Source organism: Hetaerina americana, unplaced genomic scaffold (assembly GCF_022747635.1).
Source record: "Hetaerina americana unplaced genomic scaffold, ioHetAmer1.1.p SCAF_3, whole genome shotgun sequence".
NCBI classification, from domain to species: domain Eukaryota; kingdom Metazoa; phylum Arthropoda; class Insecta; order Odonata; family Calopterygidae; genus Hetaerina; species Hetaerina americana.
In genome coordinates, this window is record NW_027286874.1 from 29,366,939 (window position 1) to 29,390,309 (window position 23,371).

At 36.6% G+C, this 23,371-nt stretch overlaps 1 protein-coding gene across 5 annotated transcripts; it reads left to right on the top strand.

Annotated features, from left to right (window-relative positions):
- Window positions 1–216: 216 nt before the first annotated feature.
- On the top strand, window positions 217–21,680 carry drn (doctor no). 5 transcript variants are annotated; one of them, XM_071588571.1, is made up of 6 exons: window positions 333–522; window positions 4,527–4,662; window positions 5,195–5,298; window positions 14,740–15,307; window positions 17,539–17,695; window positions 19,856–21,680. In XM_071588571.1, exons 4-6 carry the CDS (start codon window positions 14,933–14,935, stop codon window positions 20,002–20,004), a joined length of 681 nt encoding a protein of 226 aa, XP_071444672.1. In that variant the 5' UTR covers window positions 333–522; window positions 4,527–4,662; window positions 5,195–5,298; window positions 14,740–14,932; the 3' UTR covers window positions 20,005–21,680. The 5 variants fall into 5 exon arrangements, with proteins under 5 accessions (XP_071444670.1, XP_071444673.1, XP_071444672.1 ...); XM_071588569.1 differs by lacking the exons at window positions 333–522; window positions 5,195–5,298 and adding an exon at window positions 217–308; XM_071588572.1 differs by lacking the exon at window positions 5,195–5,298 and having other exon boundaries at window positions 332–522; window positions 14,740–15,268.
- Window positions 21,681–23,371: the final 1,691 nt, after the last annotated feature.

Consider the following 23,371-nt stretch of genomic DNA (forward strand, 5'->3'; position numbering starts at 1 on the left):
CGTTTCCTCATGACGTCACAGAGTGATAAAATTTTTACTATCGATTTGTTTATCAGGAATCAGCATTATTAAGGATCCTCGTATGTGAAAGAGAACATTTAATTACAAAATAGTTTACATAAACAGGGATAATTCACGTAAGCTGGATTTCCTTTATAAATGGAAATTCCTGGTTGGAACAGCTGGTTGCTTAAGCCAATCACATGTGAGAAATCAGTCACGTGAGTTAGACGTAAATGTTTTGTGTAGTATTGCCTTGTCATCAGCCTAAGTTAAGTTTTTGTTTGTGGAATTGTGGCACGCAGTTAGTAAGTGTGTGTTTTAATAAAATCTCTAAGTAATACCTAAGAATTTTGATGTAGCAGTTATTGTTTGTGCAGTCGCATATGACATAGGTTCTTTGTTACTATGGTTTTCTTGAAATCATTGGATGCGTCGCCATTTTCTTCACTCCGTATCTTGATTGGTTCCTCGTATAATGTTCATGAATAGTGTTGGGAGAAAATCTCTAAAATTCTGCCTGTAAGTGATTCCGAGTTTCAGAAAGCTCACTTTATTTATTATTTCCTTTATTGTAATTATCGTCGCAATCAGAAATGGTTCGAAATGGCTCAAGTATTGGTCATGTTTATCCTGCTGATAAGTTTCACTATTGCTTCATTAGCAGCTCTTGTGTTATCACCTTAGTGAAAAACTGCATGCTGTTATAATTATTTAGAAGTGAATTAATTATTGTAAGTTTTAAGTAGTTGCATTGCGTTGTCTCTAGTTTCGAACAATTGTGACCCCTAAAAGATACAGTACCCGTGACTTTTTAGGTTGCTGTTCGTAAACTCATAGTGCGTGTGTTCAAGGCAAATATCTTCCCTTATTTGTGACATAAACTTGTTTTGGGCGTTCTCTTTTTAATTTAGCCCTAATTCTTTTAATAACTGCATTAACGTTGTTGGTTTTATTGACCTTAGCTAGTTGTTTGTTGTAAATTTCCCTTGGGTGTTTTATGTGGCTGACAAATATTTTTACAATGGATATAGAATGGGATTAATGTATTATGTTTGTAATTTAAGTGTTCGTTTGAGAATTAATGAAACAGTATATTGAACATGTATTGTTTTGCCATACCATGGTACTTATCCAACACCTGTGCTGTATTTTTCGTTTTAGTGTAATTGTGGTTGGATATGATATAACTGGGGAAGTTTCCTGAGCGTAGGCATTTTGTTAAGATATTCTAGTGGAAATCAACAAAAAAAAGTCGTCTCAGTGAAGGAAATTGTCCTTTTTCATCATATTATCTTTTCACTGTTTTTACTACTTTAATTTTTAATATACATTATCTGTCGTATGCCAGAAGTCATGACTGAGATTATAATGGTATTGTTACCGAATTTTCTGACAGGTCGGGCGTTACATCATACCACACTGAGAGTCACGTTCGCAGCATGGCGAACAATGATTGTAGCAGATGATTCATTCCCATGTACTTCGTTGTTTTTTCTTTTTGTTTGTGCCCCTAACGGTTTTTAAGAAACATTTTTCAATATATTTATTTGATAAGTAAACTCTTACTTGAAGTATTTTTTCACTGTACTATACATTTTTATTTAGATTTGTTTTAGCCTGACACGTTATCTCTAAAGTGATAAGCTTGCATCTATGGTATAAAATGGGAGTATTTAGGTCCTAAGTGTTTCGTTAGATCAATTTAAGACTGATATTAGAAATTCCTTGTTGTAAATTTGTGATTCAGGTTGGTAGGGATTTACCGTGGAAACCGTGAAGTTTACCTTTGTCCGGGGATACTTTTGGGAGTGTGTATGGTAACATTCATCTCCAGAGCCGCATTGTATCATATGGTTTAAGTATGGGAGGTCAAATTACGTTTAATTTGACACGAATAAATCACATCCCATTGATCCCAAGTAACCAGTCACATTTTCATGTTTTTCAGATTATATTGCGTTCGGTAATTTAACGTGACGTATTTAGCTCTGAAAAGATATGATATCTTTCATGGAATTAGTGCACCGCGAGGTGTGTCCGTGTGGTTAACAAGAATGCTGTTCAGTAATACGATTTTTAGTTGACCACCTAAGTAGTGTGTCATATGGATGGAAAAATATAAGTTATTTGTTAAGTTGCTATATAATTTTGTATCTGAAATATCTGCTATTATCGCAGGAACAACGGAATTTAGGGACAAATGGTTAATTTTCTTCAAGTTGTGGTTGCATAAAAAATTAGCCCCTTAGAGTTCGGGATATCTAAAGTTTAATCTCGAGTATTGATAATGGAAGTTATTGATCTAAAAAATGGCTACTGTATTAAGTGCATGTTGCTTTCTATCCAGCTTAGTGTAACAAATTTTTTTCAATTGTAAATGTTGCCATTGAGACAATTTAAAACGTTTTTGTATTCGTGTTACAACTGTGGCTTTAATGTTACAGAACTTACATGCTGGAATATTAATTTTGCTTTTATAATTTAAAATCACGTTGAGTGTACACATAGGTTAATTCATCACATTTTGTTACTTGAATCAGGTTGTTCTTAACGATTCTGGCTAAGTTCAGTTTATTTAACTCGTGCATTAACTTGTTGGGCCGGAAAGAACATGTGCCAACGTTATTTCAGTGGATTAAAGGAATACCATCATCGTTAATTGATATGCAAGTAGGACCTTTTTTTTTAAAGCATCTATATATTATTGGGAGTTCCACATGTTTGTCATCACTTTGCATAAGGAAACTCAACTCACAGACACTATGTAGAAATATTTCATAGTTATAGCTGTCTTCCCATATTGTATGATATGTGTTGGTGGAAAAATTATGATGTTATCGTAAATTAGTGATGATTCTAACCTTAACTTCTAATGATGCATTGCTGCGCATTAGTTAAAAGTATTCCATTGGTGAGAGAGATCCTATGGGTTTTGTTGATTTCATGTCTTTCTCCAGTAAGAGTTAAAGAATACTAAATGCTATTCTGTCCTCACACTTATTTCATGTATAGATAATGTCTAGTAAAACTGAAAATGTCAGTCCATTGCATTCAGCATTGCACCCCAAAAGTCTGCTGTATTTGTACTGTTTACTGTGCACAGGCTAGGTTAGAAACCATCTCCTTCCAATTTCCAAAATATTACTTGGTTAGCAGTGGCCAATGTTGGATCTATTATGGGACACTATCAAATGATATGGGAGGAATACTGTGTAAGAAATTTGATAATGAAAGTCGTAATGTTTGGTCAACTTGTTTCTCATTTTCTTAAAGGAAGTTTTTAGTTACTCCACATTGGAAGAACACTCGTAGATAATCTTGGTGTTTTTTTCTGTGGAAACAAGGGAGTGTTAATATCGCTAGTTAATGTATTATTAATAAGTTGTTTGCTGGGAGACAACATTAATATGTTTTTTATATCTGTGAAGGCCATTCTTGCAATGGCTTTGTGCCACAAATTATGTCCGCCCAAGTGGTCAAATTACCATACATTGAGTCAATATAACTATCATAATAAGTAGTCTTCCAGCGCATCTTATATGCTAACGTCTTCAACTCAATTTACTGGTAGTCTTTTGGAGTGTTGTGGATGAATTTTTGCCTCTCTCTAAGGTATTAAGCTGTTATAGTCACTTTATTTGCAAGGAAGTTAGTATCTCCATGCAAATAATTTGAATTTTATTTTAAGGAAATGATTGACTGTCTTGGAGTTCCTTGGCATGAACCTATTTTATATCAATGGTTATGAAATCCTTTATTGCCTTTTTGGGGGTATTAAGAAAAGGCACTTTGGGTAATCAAGTCTATATGAATAAGATATCAGGGAAAATTCCACTTCTTCTTTGACCCTGGTTTTTATTATAGTGCAACCAATGATTTCAAAAATTTAAGTGAATTTAGATAAACTATTTTGCAAAGTGATGAATGTATATCTTCTGGAATGGAATAGTGTTGCTATTTAATATTTATTTGCTGCATTTTCTTTGCCCATTCTTTTAATTTGAAGTGGTTGTTTGTCTGTGTGTACAAACAGAATAGAAAGCTTATAGATTTTCACTTATCCTTCAGTTTGTGTGGGTTCTTTTAATTCTTGATTAATATCAGATATTCAATTCCAATGAACGATTAAGAAGGAAATTGCCTAGGACTGGATAAGATTTTAATTCATTATGCTTTCACTAGTAGGCAAACAATTGAGTGATGTATCAACTATTAAAGATGGCTCATGTTAGAAATAATCAGAAGTATAATGTCAATGAACACAAGGGAATATGGGAGATTATGAGTAATAAAATTATATTTTTGGAGGAACATTTAAAAAAATAGAATTATTGTGTGCATAATTTATACATAGCATAAGGTTGGATTAGCTCTTTGAAGCATTAGCCACATGGCTGCTTTCATCTTGCCTTAACTGTATTTTTGCATAAAATTGCAGCATAATATCAATGGTTTACTTCTTTCATTCACATATTAATAGTCATGGTTTTTTTAGAAACATTAATCAAAATACTCCTTTTCAGATGCAGAACATAATTAAGTGTTGTTAGGGAACTGGAGAATGAAGTCCTCACTATTGGTCCATGTCCAGCAAATTGTAGAGCTGAAGTTCATATTTGGATTTCTTCATTTTTTACCTCTTGGAATGAACAGGATATGGTATGGCCGCTCTTTTTTTAAATTAATTGTTGTCCAAGTACTTATAACTGATGATTTTATCTTATGTACAAAGTTTGCATTATCATGAATGAAATGGATCTTTATATTTGTAGTGCTTTTAATGTGGTAAGCTAACTTTTGATTGAATTTTTCGGAAATATGCTATGGTCATTTTATTATTTTTCTAATTTTTACCGATTTAAATACACTTGTACTAATACAAAGATATTGTACAATTTATGGAAATTGATCATTAAGTGTAACTTTTGTCAACCTATGAACGTTACAAATTCTTTCCATTTAGATTCATATGCGTATGTATTGTTTTTACTGAAATATACTGAAAACTGAACAGTTTGACTTGTAGAGAAGGATTTTGATAATGAGCAATAGGAGAGAATTCTATGACATTCATTTCATCATAAATGCAATCTTCAAGTAATGCATTTAGATGTCAGGCAGTGCTACAAAAGGAGCATGTAAATAATGTTAATTCCATCATATAATTAAAACCTAATTTTTGTTTGTGTAGGTGTACAATCCGGGAGAATCAGAAAATTGCATTATTTTGCTGACCATCCTGGCAAGGGTTCAATTTTCACTGGTTGAGGGAGGAAAGACTGGGAATGAAATAAAGTAAATTATAAAATATGCAGTGCTTGAGAATTAGTAGTTGTAAGCTGTAGTGTGGGGTGTAAGGGTATTTTGTTTTATGTTAGTTAGGGCTTAGGAGTACTGTAGTGTGTAGTGCCAGGGTCCATTATAACAATGCTCTTGCCTTGGTAGCATGCTGCTAATAAATAAACAATATAAATCTTTGGTTTTTTACTGAGAGGCCTTTCTATTTTAATGAAAACTTTTCATTGATGAATTGGTATTGCAAAGTTTCTCATTTGGACCTAATTTGAATCCTATGTACAATGTAAAATGATGCCTGTGTTTGAAGTGCATATACCAAGAATAAAATCAATGGGTGTAGAAGTCTGACAATAATTAAAATATTTTTAGTCTTATGAGTATAATTCCAGATAAACTTTGTGTTTTGAGAGAGTCGTGTCAAATGTGCTTTTACTTTACATATGTTGTCACATTGTAAATCTTCAGCTGTAATATCCTTATATATTTCAGCAAGATGAGTAAGTTATGCATGTAAGTATGTTTCTTCTGCTGATAGTATAATTTAAGCATGTCATCAAACAGTGTTAACGTAGAATTGCATCAACACTACTGAAATTTACAAAAGAAAACTAGCAAAATTTTCTAAAATTATACTCACATTCGTTAAATAAAATCTTATTTGATTCACTTAGTTAACAATGTTTGTGTATACTTCTTAAGATAACATAGTTTTTCATTATTACCCTATTTCTTTGTAGACTTCTTGTAATGCATGGGGAGAAGAAGTCTCACATTTTCTCCGGCTAAAAACTCAAGTGTTCCACTCTTTAAAATATAATATTCAAGCTTACAGCCCTACAAATTTATTTTGGTACATTTTTTTAGAATCATATATTTTGAGAATATTACATAAAATAGTCATCTGGTTGCCATTTTGGGGAAAATGGCACAAAAATGTCAATTTTCAAAGATAGAATTGAAGAAGTCTTAATTAATATTGCTGAGGATGAAAAAACATATCTTCGGGATCATTAGGGAAAAAACGAGGTATTAGGGTTATTCATTCTCTTTTGATGCCATTTAAAACAATAGTTAATCCTGTTTTTTTCCCAAAGATGTCACGATAATTTTATGAAAGAATTTTCTGATCCTCTAGTAAAACTTACCTACTCCATGCCTAGTCCATACCTATTTGTTCTGGAAGCCTTGTATCCTGATTTGTCTACATGCATTATTTGTTGGAAATAGGTGGGTTAATGAGTGAGATACATGTTACTTGTATTTAGTAAGAAAGTGCTTCGCTTGCTTGGTGTGCCAAGGAAACCAAAGGCATTGAGAATTCACCGTAAGTTTGAGGTGATATAAAATAAAAACTATCAGAGCTAGATAATGAAATTTGGTATGGTTACTGAATTCAGTGGGGTCTCAAATTCCATCAACATCTGAAGTGATGAGTGCCAGCAGTTTTTTTCATTGAATTGATGTGGAATGACCTATTAAAGACCTGGATGTGAAATTAAAAATCCTCATTACCCATCAAACAAGCAAACTTATTATTGCATTATATCCAGAAGAGAAGAGCTTTCATTTCTTCAATTCTGTTATTTATTATCTATGGTTAACTACAATAATGAATAACTTTTTAATAAAGGAGAGAATCCTGTCATTACAAATTTCATGATTGATTGGCGTTTTCTGCTAAGATTTACAAGTGGTTAAAAGAGTATCTAAATAGAGCTACTAAGTGTATGTTGCTCGGTTTTATGATTTCCATATAGTGTGTATTTTTCTGTAAATTATTATCAAACATGTTGAATGTCTTCCCTTATATGGTGCTAAAATCATAAAAATTTTGTCCTGCTTTCATCATTTTAGTATTGGTATGGTTGACTGTGTTTTCATTTTAAACAATAATTTACCCTGAAAATCTATATTATTGAAGTGATTTTCCGAGATCCATATTTCCTTTGCTGCAATTCTTATTTGCAATTATCTACTAGTACCAATAGCTATTATGAATAACCTAATGCAGAAGTGCTTGAAGAAGGGATGCCAGTTCTTATTGTTTGATCATAAGAATACAAGATAATACATTTTCAGTATGCTGGTTTTAGAAATAGTTTGCTTGCATACTATATGTATAGTTGATGGGTGTAACGAACATTTGCTTTTACTTGTTCATTGATTTTATCGACCCCTGCTTTTTTGAGTTATGAGCGATAATCAGCATGAACAGTATAATGTTGTATATCTTCTGCTGGTATGGTTCATTTCATTTGTGTACCATTTGTACATTATCATATAGTTTAGAGTAGATATTGAAATGGTTGTTGATTTTTGTCTGTGTATCAGTTTCACTCACATAAGAATACTCCATTTAAAATAATTCATACTCATTGTAGCTGATGACATGAACCAAAACTCCTTTAACTGCCTCCCTTTCTTCCAGTACCTTCCATGAAATTCAGCTGCTCATGGCTGCCATTTTTTCCTACACATTTTTTATCTACTTTAGTATTCGTTCCATGATAAAAAGGCCACACAGTCAATCTGAAAGTCAGCTTGATAGGTGAGGAAAGTGGTTACCTAATGTTCAGCCTTATACTGTGTGATTGGATTCACAGTCTCAGTCAGGGGTCCAGTACCTTCCCTGTACCGCCTGCTAATCAACAGATCCATTTTTATTTTCTAAGGATTATTAGGACCACAGTATCTATGGTTGCTTTGCCTTTACAATGGAGAATTTTTCTCTCAAATCATACATAGTATTCCCAGTTATATGCTATTTATACTGAAAAAAGGGCTGTATAAGTAATTAGTGTGTAGCTGCTCCATGTTGTCCTCTGTTTAAACCCTTCATAGATATTTTTTTGTGTTTACGTCATGCTAAAGATAAATTTACAAAACCTAAATAGATGGATATAGTAGTCAACTCAGCTGAGTATTGGTCTGCGATCAAGAGTTTGGATCTAAGGTATACCTCTGGGCACCCAGGGAATCTGGGTTTAGGTTTGCCGTAGCAGTGTAACTTTTCTGGTACCAAATATTCCTGGAAAACAACAGGTGGCTTAGGGAAAGGGACTGGTCCCCCGCCTGGATGTGTGAATTTCATATGTTGTTGGGCTTATTAGTACTAAGTGAGTTCTATTCTTACCTGACCAATTAAACCAAGATTAATCGAAATATCTTGGGCGAATGCCAACCGATGCCCAGAATTTAAATCTCATGTAATGGAATGGAACTTTTTTACAAATATTAAGCCTATTAAATCCTCCAGGCCTGCTCTGCATAGTGATGAATTTTTGGAAAAAGATCAATTCCCTCCCATAGTGCATTGGGAACACGAAATGGAATGTGTAGATAGACTCAATTAAGTACCTAGATGTTACCCTCACTCATGACCTTTCCTGGGTGAAACACAAACGGGGAATATGCAGACAAGCTAACAAAAAATTAGGATTTATTAGAAGAGTACTGGGTAAATATGATGAAAAGGTCAAAGAGAAATACTATCTTTTGCTGGTTAGGCCTTATTTAGAATATGCTGTTAGTATATAGCATCCTAATAAAGTTGGATTGATTGCTGAATTGGATCACATGCAGCATGGAGGAGCTAGATTTGTAAAACATTGTCATTATAAACTTAGTGTAGCCAAGATATTAGAGCAACTAGGCTGGGAATTACTCAAAGAGCGAAGGTTAAATTGCAGATTAAATATCTTGCATAAATTGGAAGGACGTCTCTGTAGCAGTGACGATGAAAATGTATTATTACTCCCATCTTACTACGGTAGGAGATACCATATCAATAAAATTTGGGAGATCAAGTGTAGAACAGATTTAAGATATCATTTTCCATGGACACTAAGGGATCAGAATGACATGTCCGATTATGGTAGGGTCATATTCGGGTGGAAATTATTCTGGTGGGAATTCACCCATGCCACACACCCTAGCGGTCATCGTCTCAATGTAGAAAAGTTCTTGGTTGGACTATTCTCACAGCTTTGGGGCAGTTTAGGCAAGATCTTTCTGAGAAACTTAATATGCATTTTATGATTCAAAATTATTGTAATAGCCTTTGATGAGGTCCCTTTAGAGAAACTCTCGCCCAATCTATGATAATCTTCTTGGTATACCTTAATGACCTATGTGCCTATTATAGCAAAAACCGTAGGTTATTTTCAGATGGCAGTGATATGGAAAATAGGACAACAGCAGATTTTAGACTTCTTTTGTCAATTTAGATCGGGTATCAGAGTGTTATTAGGAATGAGATTGGCCTGAGTTTGCTTGTGATACTGAATGAAATTATAGAGGTAGATTCGACCCCTGGATAAAATAAGGGAGAGGCTGTCACTTAGAGTTACAAGTGCCAAAAAAACGCAGGGCTTGGTGAAGCTGAGAGTGCCCATAGGCATCCCTGGGAATCAAACCCAGGCCCTCTGGTCAGTAAGCCAATATTCTACTTACTTAACTATGGCACTCCATCCAATTTTTTAATGAACGTATTTTTTTTAAAGTTACTTTGACCATGATTTTAATACTTAATTTAAAGCTACCAAAAAAATGTACCCTTCGTATCATATGAAAGAATGGGGCTCGGTAGACCTGTGGCTAGAGCACTGGGCTACTGACACTGGGACCTGGTGCGATTCCAGACGAAACCCCTGAGCATCCTCAATTTGTCCTAAGCTGTGTGATTTTTCAGTCACCAGCTCTTCCTTGGAATCCACAAGCACCATAGGGAAAAGAACTGGCCACCCTACCATGCCACCCTATCATTTCACATGCCATTGGGCTTGGGCAGAGCTGGAGTGAGCTCCACCCGTATCCAACAAACCAACTTTCGGGTTGAATACCGTGTGGGGTTTCCTCAAAATAATTATAAGTCATCTTAGCTTTTCTATTTGTCTCAGTAGATGACTTAATCAGCGAAATACACATACCTTATGAGTTCATAGAAAATATCCTAACCCTGTGTTTTCTGAAGGCATGAGTATCCAGCTCTAAGCCACAGTTCATGTATTTGTTCAATCATACTTAAAACAATTTTCAATCAGTCTAGCCACAAACCCCCAAATCTGACTGCTGAAAGGTTGTTTTTGTCAGTTACTGCATTTGACTCGCCCGCGATTCTAAATATGAGTCCTAGATACGTCTTGATATTTTTACTCCATATTACGATGAATCTTGAAGTGTAAAAATTCTAAGTTATGAATTGTTTTATGACGTTAACCATTGCACTGCCAGGTTATACAGAAGCTGTTAGTTTCTTAAAATGTACTCGTTTCATGCGATGTCTGTTATTGTACGTATATGCGTCTCTCACAATGAGCTCCCTTCCCGATTGCCCCATGCACGAATACACTATGCACTCTTAACGATTTAATTGCAAGTATATATCTCTTTGGGCTGGGAGACCTTATCCAGCCAAGAAGATCTCGTACCATATTGTTGCTCCATGACTGTTGTCCTTGCCCTCATTACATACCCCTCTGAAATACGTACGAACGAAAACGGAACATTTGGTAAAAAGTGGGTACGACATTGCGGAAGTCGCACGGAGCGTGATTCGAACCCTAATGCATAGTCACGCAGCTTGTATTTGCCAGTCATGATTTCTTATTCATTATTAGTTGCAATTGCGATCAAATTTGGTTCCATTTCCATATATATATATATATATACATATATATATATATATATATATATATATATATATATATATTATGTATATATATATACATATGCCTTCCTTCCTCTCCCGTCCTTATCATCATTCGTCCACTAAATGGCCCTGTACGATATGTGTGTGTGTATATGTAAATATGCCGGTGTGGTTTCCCAGGAAGGTCTGGTACCCGAAAAATCATACAGCTTGGGTGTAGCTGCAGTTGCCCGGAGAGGCTTGCCTTGGAATCGAACCCGAGCCCTCCGGTCACTAGTCCGAAGACCTCTACCCCCCTGATCTACGGGAGGGCCCGGGTTCAATTCCTGGGCAAGCCTCTCTGGACACCTGCAGCTCCACCCAAGCTATGTGATTTTTCGGGTGCCAGATCTTCCTTTGGAAACCATAACCGGCACAGGGAAAGGAACCGACCCCCAACCCTGATGTGTGAATTTCAGACGCCGGTCGGTCCTACTACAGGGTGGATTGTACCATCATCTACCAAACCGACCTCTGGGTTGATCACTTTGTTTATGGTTATATATGTGTGTGTGGGTATTTTTCAGTGGTGTCTCGATCCCCATTTGAGGTGCTTGATGAAGGGCATTTAGTGGGTACGCCGTCCGTCGGTTTGGACGTTTTGCTGCGGACGAATTGGCGCCTTTCGTAAAGAGACGCCGACACCGGGTTTCTCTCCACCCTTCAGCCATTGAAGACAGTGTCGCATGGGAAAAAAACGGATCACCGGGACTCCGATAATAACTGTTCGCTCGTGCCTCGCGTAAATCACTAGTTTTGTGTGCGGGAGAGTAGATCGTAAAAGACATCCAGTAATAGTGAGTGGGTGACCTATTGTTACATGGAGTATTCCTATTTGGTTTAATTGCCTATACCTATTAAAAATATTTATATTTGTTCAGTGGTCCAAATATTCCAAAAAAGTTTATCTTGGGACGACACGGCCTTTAGTTATCTTTCTTGAAGTAAAGTAATCCAAATGAATGGCCGTGTTAATTAATATATTTGGTCTCCGCCTCCTTATCAAGATGCTACTTGCATTTAAATGGAAAATGATTTTGAAATAGACGTCGCAGCTAGTCACCTGGGGTCTGCACTGCGATCGATGAATGTCATTTTGCCATTAGCTGAATGCCTTCGTACGATATACAACGTTCAATTAAGCACTTGCTTGAGCGATCGTTGTTTATGTATACGTGGAGTTCAACCACCAGATAAGGTTTTTGTTTCTCGCTTTGCCCCTATTATTTTTATTTTGTAGTCATTTGTATGCTTGTTTAGTATTTCCTCCGCGCAATATAGTTTTATCAACTTACAAGTTATTTAATACCGACAATTTGACCGTTGTTCACCTACAGATACCCGTTTTCATTGCGGAAGTGATATGCAAAGCACTTAATATTAGAGGAATATAATATTGGCCTATTCATTGCAATGTTAAACTAAAGACGCGCTTTCAGCCAATTAGTTGGCACAACAAAGTTGGTGGTAACAGTTTAAGTTGTGTTGTATCGTTTCCGCATAGCAGAATGACATGTTTACTACGCCAAACGTCAATACCGATTCAGTATTGTAATTTCGCGAAAAGTGTTTTCAGTCATTTGATTCTGGCATATGTAATAAAAACGTTAGGCACTTACCTTCAGATGTGGTGAAAAACGGAATGCCTTATCTTTCTAAACGAACATTCAACGTTTCTTCGGGATTAGACGAAAGAAGAAAATTGCCACTCCCTCAAGTCACTCAAAACACCGCGCCCGAAATACAATTTCATTGGACAGGGCTTTGGTAGGTCATGCCTTCCTTCCTCTCCCGTCTTATTCCTCATCCGTCCACTTAATGGTCCTGTGCGAGATGAATCACATCTAAGTGTTAGTAATGACGTTCTGATATTGATTGTTAAGATTTTCTTTGCTGGTGTTCGGAATAGTTTTCGTCCTTCTCTTCAATGTCGTTAGTTGTCCCGTATTCTTACCATGGTCATTTATAGGAAGTGCTTATTTGGGCCGTTGAAGGTCGTGTTAACGTAGGAAATGGTAATTAAGTATGTGCCCTCATATCCGTTATATTCTGTATTCATTATATTGACTAGCAGTAGAGGTTATTGAAGATAAACTGTTAAGTATGATCCGTGGAATACCATTACAGTTTTAGTTGTTAATGAACTCCATATAAATTAATGTGTTTGGTTTTAATTATATACCAGAAGGGCTATGTTCAGAATTGGTTTCGTCCTCGGTTCTCTTTGTGTTCACGTTAGACTACGAGAAGAGCAATTGTTTTCAGTTTCAGCGAATGTTAAATCCCGGAAGTATTGGCAGAGCCAAGGACTACGAGGAAATGTTGAGAAACTCCGGGCTTTCCTCCAAATAAGGGACGCGTCCATCTTAAAATTTAGATTCAGTGTCATTCACCGCATCCCTACTTAAAATCCCAGTCGTAGACGCATTGCTTATCTGACATTTGTTTTTAACCCTTCCACGAGAAGTGGGAGAAGGATTCTGAGAAAGACGACGCGTTAAGTGTTCTGCACACGTGATATTGCGTTAGGATTGTATTTGCCAATGATGCCCTTTCGGCTGAGACGAAGCGCTAGCCTAGTAGTCATCGAAGTATCTTGTCATTCTTTTGGAAGCATTTCTTCCCTCTACACTCGAAAGAATCTTGCGCGATTGACGAGGAAATCAGAATTCAGCTTCTTTTAGGCCACACGGGATGGTTTTTCCCCGAGGACCGTGAACGACACTTGGCAGCGCTGTGTAGGGGAGTAAGTTTGGTGCTGGTGGATGTGCTGTGCTAAGCAGGGAGGTGGGGGAGTAGGGAGGTAGAGAGGCGGCTTCTCATATCAGCTGGCCGCTCGGGAGGTCGCCCATGACGCACCTCTCTCGTCGCCCACGAGAATGGTTGGGCAGAATTAGAGAAGGGAAGGTTGGGGAGAGTGAAGGCATTGAGAGGAAGGCAGGCGATATGGTCGCTTGGTGGCGGGCGGAACTTGAGAGTGACGCAGGGTTATTCCTTGGTGATTCCTTCTCCGAGAAGTGATCGAGCGTTGTGGAAGTTCTCAAGATTAGTCCACAACGTCGGGTTCCGCGAGACAGTTGCTCGTGCTGGCTGCTCCCGCTTGCGCTCTATTCACTAACCAAGTTGGTAAGTTACCGATAATTTACTTTGTCATAATTAGAGAACGAGGCTTGTCGTTAATTCGTGAAATAATTTAAGTTTCCTGAGCGCGTTATTTTGACGTTTTCAGTGTACTCCCATTTGTGACAGTAGTTTGTGTGAATAGTTTAGTCACTAGTTATGACTTATTTCGGTGATTCAAGCGGATTTTTTAATGAATTAGTGTGTCGTCTTCAACGCACAGCCGTTTTGTTAGTGAACAAGAAACGTCGGGTAGTTTCCTCTCGCCTGCCCATTAAAGTTATTCATCAGTTTTCAGTCCTAGCCCATGTCTTACGATGCTGCCTGGGAGGCATTGGAAAGCAGGGCTAGGAAGCGCAAAACCAATTGTGACGTCGCGCGCGACAAGGTCGCGCGGGACCATTGCCAGCCAGCCGTTCGTTGTATTATAAGCTCGTGCTCGGAAATGTGAACGGTGAATCGTTTTATTTGTTTGCATATTTTGTATGATAATGCAACTTCCGAAATCGTTCTTTTCTGTTGATCATTATTGTTTGTCACCCGTAATGGCTCTTTAAATTTAGATAATATGCGAGTCATGGTATTTACGAATTGATTTCCGTTTGTTTTCATGTTCTCTCATCTTACAGGTGACGCAGCCCTAGCATCGCTTCCAAGGATATCAGCAAGCAAGGTCTCTGGCTGGTGCCCGTCTGTCCTTTGTTGACTTACTGCCTGATATCAACAGCCAACAAACACGCAGCTAATTGTCCCTCGGGCCAAACTCTCGCTTCATAACCCAAGTTTTACTCCGTCCCATCGTAGTAATTAAAGTCTCCTGCAATGGAGCGCGAATCCAACCCTATGCAGGCCCCCCCCGCCCTATGCCGCTCCGGCTGTGGCTTTTACGGTAGCCCTGCCACGGACGGCCTCTGTTCCCTTTGTTACAAGGAAGCACTGAAAAAGAAACAACAGCCACCTCAGTCCTCGCCGTCCTCCGTCTCAGTATCGTCAGTGGCCAATTCATCGGATCGCCCAACACCATCCTCCCCACAGGGTTTCCTCGCCTCGTCTTCGGGGCCCAGTGGGCCCACAATTTCACCTGCAGGGATCGACACGGCACAGCCGACAGTGCCAGTGGTCGTTGGTGGGAGCACCAGTGGCGAGCTGAGCAAAGACGTGAGGCCTGCAGCATCCGACTTTGATGTGGACTATTCTGTTTGTAGTTTTCATAACTTTTAACTAGTATAAGGCCACTAACAAGGAAATATGTGCTTTTTAGAGCGTATAAATGGTGTAGTAATTGCATGGGCTACTGTATCTATTATTGACTACTCAACAAGTTCAATGGCTGTAGATAGTGGATAATCCCAATAGCTGATGGCTAATTACAAAGTCCGCGAGTGGATACCAGATTTACTTGTCACGTGTGAAGTTTTGTTGCAGTGTGCAACATTTAGCCTGTGTCGTCGACTTAGAAATAAGGAGTGATAGTTCTTGCAGGCTCCCAAAGTGTAACACAATTTTACCGAAAATATTAAAATCTCCCAGTGTTTGGTGTGCTTTTATGCTTAGTAATGGGAAATAGTATTTATTAAATAATTTCTTTTATCATGCAAAATTGTGTTAATAGTTTGATTCTGGGAATATTTAATGTTTTGAATTTTATGGCTATAGGATGAAAGTGTTGAATTACAATTGCATGGTGTCTATCCTAATGTAATCAAAATAGTTCTGTATTATTTGTTTAGTGGCTACAGCATTGTATACAGTAACTTAAAATCAATATGAATAACTTTCCAGTTCTATATTCAGAGTTGTTTTGCGAAAGAATTAAATGTGAGAGAAGGCATGTAATCCCTTTAATCTGCATGATTCAGAAATTTCTTTGAATTGATATTTGTAGTGATTCCTTAATTTGGTGGTTGTGAAGGACTACAGCTCCTCAATCAGTTAAACTTAGTTGACCTTAATTCAGAGAAGGAAATTGGCGTTCCCTCACCTTTCCACTTGTCTGTACTTTGAAAAAATCCATTGGGAAAAGGCGTTTTATCCCAAAACTGAAAATAATTGCCATTGGACATGGGGAACTGGTCTTTCATTTTGATAGTGTTGATAAACCATTGATGAAAAATATCTAAAAAGGTGACAAAGTGATTAAAATATTCCATAATATCCAGATATTATATCCAGACATCCAAGTAATTTTATCTAAATTGAGCTTAATGTTGGGTGGATGGCAGTGATACGGACTACTGCCAAATTAAGTTTACATTTAAGAATTACATAGGTCCATTATTGTGATGGACTTTTGCATGAATGGGTTTGTTTGTTGGGAGTTTTTACTTTGGTCACGTTAGTACTAACTCCGGTTAACTTCAGTTCAGAAAAGTTCAGTTTCAGTTCCCTCACAACCAAAACATTATATACTACTTAGACTACATAACTACTGTTGGATAAAGATGAGATAGGTTGGCTTGATGTAAGCTGCACCTTGCCAATGAACCAACATGCTTGTATTAATGCATGAAAGGCAATCAGTCATTTACCCATTCTCGTCACCTCTGGTTTACTGTGTCCTTATAAAACTTAAAAGTACAAATGTTAGTTTGGCAGTAATTGCTCTTTTGGTTTTTATAAGGAAGTGCTTGTTGAAGAATGTGTTCTGGTCACCATGCTTCTTTAACTGCTTAGTCGTGTGTGTCTAACCGTAGTGTTTGGTGTGTATCCATGACAACAAAGATCCAAGTTCCCATTTAAACCCATTTCAGTTAGCATAAGTTTTCATTCGTGTAATTTGAAAACCATCTTGACCACATGGAAAAAACATGATTGGAAACATGCAAAATCTTAATTGATAATACTTGTGGAATTTTAGTCTACAAAACTCTTTAGTTAACTCTGCTAAATTGAGTCCTTAACTCTTCTGGACACTTTTCATGCATGCCAATGTTCTAATAAATATACTTTATCAATATACTTAAATTTTCAGTCATACTAATTAATGCCCAAGTCCTGCTGAAAAACTTGAAAGAACCTAAATATGCTAAAATTTTCTGTTGCCATCATGATCAATTGTGACCTCATTGTTTTGTTTCCATGGTGTTCATCATTTCGTATTGTATTCAAATTGTTGCTTTAAATTTACCTACCCTCATCAATGGAAGAATCAAACCATTTTCAGGACAATGCGGAAGGGCAAATTGCAGATAGTTCTAATTCACCAGATGATACTGTTACTGATAATGCTTGTGCAAATTTATTGGATAAAGTAAATTGAAAGAAAAAATGCTGCTTAATTATTGCCAAAAGTTGCTACATTCTAGTTGTTCTTAAGAATATTGGTCATTTTCACCCTTCGTATTATGTTTAAAAGCGTGTAATTCTTATCCTTTCATGTGATATAATATTCCAATAATTCCATTTCCTATTATTATTGTGTTCTCTAGGGTGGCGAAAATGAAGGTGCCGTGGGTGGTAGTAACGAAGGGTCAGTCAGCAGCGGTGATGCTGATGATACTTTTGATGGAAAAGATAATGTAGACAAAGACGGAAAGAAAAAGAAGAATCGCTGTGCTACATGTCGTAAGAAGGTTGGATTGACAGGTGAATAGTGAATTTCCTATGATAATGCTCAAAGATCGTATTCTGAAATCTGTCAATGCTATCTGTAAAGTCATTTTTTATTCAAATCTGAGTGTGCCCATCCCATGAATAAATAATATCCATTAATTGTGAGGCATTTCTTGCATATCCCCAGGGTGATCATTTCCATGGATGTAGTAATGCTAGGTTTCTGATGTGACAAATTAATTTATATTGGATACTGAAGTGTATACACGTAATAACTACAAAGTAATTCATTTTAACCTGTATACCAAATTTTGCATGTTATTTAATATTGGACAAATTATAAAACCTTATTCTAAGTACATATTGAGTCTGTATTATACTAAGCCTCTCATCAGATGAGTTGGAAAGTGTATGTAATAGTTATGTTCAAACTGTTGAGAGTATTTTGTATTTTTCTAAGAAAATTGTTACATTTTAGTCATATATAGTATTACCAGCTCTTCAGTAGATTTCACTTGTTCAATACAGATACAGAAGGCAGACATGCAGCTTAGCTAAATTAGTTCTTATTCACCAGGCATGATGGCTCAAGTTATGCTGCATGTATTAAGTAGCAATATATTGCCCTTGGTCAAACTTAGTGCTTTCTCTGGTGGTGGGCAAAAGAGTGGTGTATGATGGTAAAATAGTCGCCCAGTGCCCATTAGTATAGGAGGCTTCTCCAAGTAATGCTGAACTTTTTCCATCCCTGAAGCCCAATTTCTTAGCTGAGAGGAAAGTGAGTAGGCATACACAGAAAGATATAATTTTCAAAAGTCCAGAAAACAAAAATTAATTATGAAATGTCATTCATTGTGTTGACATAGAGTTCTATTCAGGAACTGAATGTAATTGTTCTGTTGTAAAATATCTTATATAGGTCATGCATAATTCTTAAATTTGTGAAATTAAAGAGAAAAGTATATGAACGGCACTTTATCAATAGTGCTCTAGAAATGAAGTTTTAATTTCTAACTGCCAAGTAGGGGCAGAGTGATTCTCCAAATGGCTGAAAATTAAAGTGTATTGATCCAAAGGATGTAAAGTGTGTATATGCATGGTCATGCATTGTGGTCTTTTAGCATATCAAATGCCATGAAATATTTAAGTTGGGCAAGAAATGTTAGCTTTTGAATATTTTAATCTCATTTTCTATCATTGATTTTTTCAATTGGGTAAATTGCAAATAATCATCCCATATTTTACTTCTGGTTTAGTGTAAATTCAAAATGTCTAGTCCCATATAAACTTCTAATCCCAACCCTTTCCAAGATGTCATATTTATTCTTATCTCCAGCTTATTCTCTCTCTCCCTCTGCATAGCAATGACAAATATCTTATGTCCTTATTGGTATGCTCACTTGCCATTATTTGGCCTGAATAGGTGAATCATCCTATTTTTATGATGTCTTTAGTGAATGTTGACCTATTAGTTATCCTATTGTATTTAACCTGGTACTCATGGTAAACAATATAATATATAAGACTAGTGGATATAGCAATTCTCCATGCATTACCTCTGCTATTTACTACCATGACTAGCTTAGTTTGGTTCATATTTAGATTTAAACTGAGATGCATTTATCTCAGTTTATTGCACACGTGTTCAATAAATATGATAGAATGTTCATTCCCCCAAATTATTCTTTTTCAAAAATGGAACTTGGAAATCCAATTCTTCTTTTATGCTAAATCAGGGGTTTGCATGTGAACTATTATTAATGGTATGAACCAAGTGAATGTGAATTCTTAAAGAGTTTGAAGTAATGGCATATTACTAAGCAATGTAATTTTATCTTAAATTGAAGGTAATGTGAACAATGAAGTTATTTCACATCCTTTTTGGTATTGTGATTTATTAAAAGAAGGCATGAAGTTAAATTTGGAATGGTTTAATCAAAAGGAAATCATTTTATTTAAGAGGCTTAAAATATAGCATTATTTTTGTTTTTAAGCATTAAGATGTTCTCCTGAAGTATGCTAATTACTCTACCTTTCACCAATGCTATCTCTTTAATAAATCTTACAGCCATGGGATTTATGTTTATAACTTCTTGTGTGCATTTCCTTCTGCCATTTACTGCTTCACCTTAAAAAATGTCTTCCCCTCAATCTAACTTCACCCTTATAGTAATAATAGTAACATTATTACAGGATTTGAATGCAGATGTGGTGGCCTCTACTGTGCTGTCCACCGGTATAGTGACAAGCATGAGTGCACATTTGATTATCGACAGATGGGGGCTCAAGAAATTCGCCGCAATAACCCTGTTGTTGTTGGCGAGAAGATCCAGAAGATTTGAGAGTTATGTGCCTAGCAACAGTGATAGAAACAAATTTCTTTTCCAATTTTTCGGTTAATCATAAATTTGTTATAACCCATGCTGCCCCCTCTCCCAGTGATACCATCTACTGAAAAAACATTGCCATTGGTGTATAAGAATAGAGTGGGGAATGGAACTTAAACAGTAGATGGTGTTCAGTCAATTCTCACTTTATTTCAATTCAATTGTTCCTTTGGAAAGGTGGAGTAGTTCCCAAATTCTGTAATCAGCCAGTGGACATGAGGCACAGCATAGCAGTGATGTGACTTGAAACTGTGACCAGGAGAAAGTGGCTTTGCTCGTAGTTTGGGTCATATCTCAAATAAACTTCATATCCCATTGCATGGATTAATTGCATTACAGAAGTCTAAAAAAATAAATACCTGATACCTAATTGTGCACGGATGATTTTAATAGCATATTCTTGATCTTTTAGTGGTAGGGCAAAATAAATGTAGTTTATGTTTTTGCAAGGCCTGGATGGACGTACATGACCATAAAATTGCCTTTAACTGTCACTACATTAAAATGTATGAGACTTGCTGCTACACCCATTAATTTACAATTGCTTTTAGTTTTGTATAACCCTTGTGGGCCTTACCGAAGTATTTCCTTAAGTGAAGTTCCCATTTTTGGTTCTGAAATTAATTTTTTTGTGTATTCCTGGGGTAGGACACATTTTTGAAATTCCATACTTGTGTGGCTTGAAATTACTGCCTTGTAGATGTGTGAACATTAATGTACATTAACCAGTAATATTCTACACTCCAGATAGAATGTAAAGTACATTTCGATTAATTTTTCCCCTAATCTCCACCAAAATGACTTCAAGCTTGCTGATTAAGGAAGATTACTGAAAGTGTGCACTAGAGGTTGTTGTGAAATGGTAGGGAATTAATATTCATTTATTCTTGAGGTTTTATTTGAATTGTGAGGAAATATTGTGTGTGACTGTCTGGGTGCGTGTCTGCTTGTGCCTGTAGAGGAGTTTTAAAAAAAAGACTATAGTGGCGACAAATGATGACATTGTATGCAGTGGTATGATTTGTGATCCACCAGTAGCATAGCAACTATACTCGTGTGCTTGGGTGTGTGATGGGACACAAGAGTCCCTTTTCCTATCCCTTCAAAATTAGTTTCATGGAATGAAGCTCATGGTTGATCCAAAGGAAATTACTGAAATTTCTAATCCATGCCTTAAGCCTATACCGATTTAAGGGGGAACTCTTTTGTGATTAGGATTAGGGATGTCGGCTGTTCTCCTTATGTTGTCTGCAAGTGATTTGATTTGTGGAAATTTAATAGCCTAATTTTGTCATTCACAAGTTAAACAACATGGAGTTAGCTATAATAGCCTACAATTTGATGCTGATTGGTATTTTTGGCTCCATTGAACTTAATAGTATCCCACCTTCGTGATTTGTTTTATTGTCTGCATATTGTTGCTCTACCTTTCTTGTTGGACAATGTAAATGAGGAACATTCATGGAACGAGGGAAGTTCTTTGCGTGTGTATGGATTATTGGGTAATGTGAAGATTGTGTTGATTTTTGTTTTTTAAAATTTGAATGAAGAAATTCCCCTCTGGTTTGTACATTATGTGGAAATCAGTAGTTGTGTAAATCATGATCATAAATCATTTTTATTTACTCATATATTTGTCATATATGTAACTTTTCTCACAATTAGAGTTTTTTAATCACCTGCATATGTTCTATGAACCTTGTATGTAAGGTATTAATAAACCTTCAATATCAATATGTATACAAGGAGTTTTAGAATCATATATAGTTGATGTCTTGTCTATTCTGCTGAAGTGGCATAGTATGGGCATTTACTGGCTATTCTTCTCAAATCATCTCGTGTAGGTATTGCGTGTAGTCAGTATGCTACAATATTTGAGTTCTGGCTTAAAAAATTTCCTCAATTTCTTCGGCTGTTGTGAACTCTGCAATGCTGGCCGAAGAAGGGTAAATGTTCATTTGATGAATTTGTTATTTTCAAGGTGTTTTTGGGGAAATACCTTTGAATATTTTTCATTAAATCTTCCACAAAATATATTTAAGGCTCATATACGTCACATTGGGCTTTTTTGTGTTGATGTCTCGCTTGTTTTACTTTTTTGGAGTGTCATACAGTTTCCCCATACATTTTATTTTTCTTCGCTGTTTTATTGTGACCTGAATTTGTTATTCTTCACTGACAAAAATTGTCTGAATTGCATCCTGCACTCGAGTAGACTCATGAGACTTGTTTTATTCACTCCTTTAGGACTAAGAAAATTTTTTAATATTTTAGCAGTATACACACTGATACCTGCATGAGTAAGTTTGTCAAGTGTCATATCCATTGCTATTTACCAGCCTTTAATTCTTGTAAACCTCCATTGAGCTTGATAATAATGTAAGTGAATAGTGATTGGTGCAGTGCTTACAGTTTGGGTGTCTAAGATGAGTAGCAAGATGTTGATGTGAAGTTTTATAGGAGTGGATTGGATGTGTCTGGTCACTTATTGTGGAATTTTTGTCTGAAGGAAATTTTTGAATGAGGACTACTTTAGTTTTGAGAGGAAATTGTTACATTTTAAATTATTTATGATTGGATGAGTTGTATGTCCATATTCTTGAGATAAAACTATGAAAGCTATTTAAAGTTTGTTATTGTGGAATAATTAGACTCCCCCCAGCATATTCTTTTCAGGAATCCCAATGGTACTTTAGTCGCAATCTAAAACTATGGACAGGAAAGGATGAAGGGTGGAGAGAAACCCGGCGTCGGCATTAGCCTACTCTTTACGAAAGGCGCCAAGGGGTCCGCAGTTTAACGTCCCATCCGACGGACGGCGTACTCCCTCAAAGTGCCCTCCACAAAGCACCTCAAGTAGGGATCGAGATACCTCTGAAAAATATTCATCCCGGCGGTGTTGAATATTTTTCAGAGGTATCTCGATCCCTACTTGAGGTGCTTTGTGGAGGGCACTTTGAGGGAGTACGCCGTCCGTCGGATGGGACGTTAAACTGCGGACCCCTTGGCGCCTTTCGTAAAGAGTAGGCTAATGCCGACGCCGGGTTTCTCTCCACCCTTCATCCTTTCCTGTCCATCCCCTATGGCGCAAATGACCTTAGCTGTCGGTCGCCTCCCCTCAAAACTACTACTACTACTAAAACTAATCTGGATTGCCTCCTAGTTGTGACTAATTAAAGTTGAACATACAGTGCAATTGACCTCTAAATTAAAGTAAATCAGCTAAACTAAGTGCTCAAGCTATAAAGTAATAAAAATACATTTAGACCTTCTATCTTCACTGTTAACATAGCTGATTCTTCATTACACTCGTGTTTCTTGA

Coding starts and splice junctions, on each gene's coding strand:
- drn (XM_071588569.1), top strand. CDS start 14,933: ATGGAGCGCGAATCCAACCCTATGCAGGCCCCCCCCGCCCTATGCCGC. Junction 15,308..17,538: donor ACTTTGATGTGGACTATTCT/GTTTGTAGTTTT, acceptor TGTGTTCTCTAG/GGTGGCGAAAATGAAGGTGC. Junction 17,696..19,855: donor TAAGAAGGTTGGATTGACAG/GTGAATAGTGAA, acceptor ACATTATTACAG/GATTTGAATGCAGATGTGGT.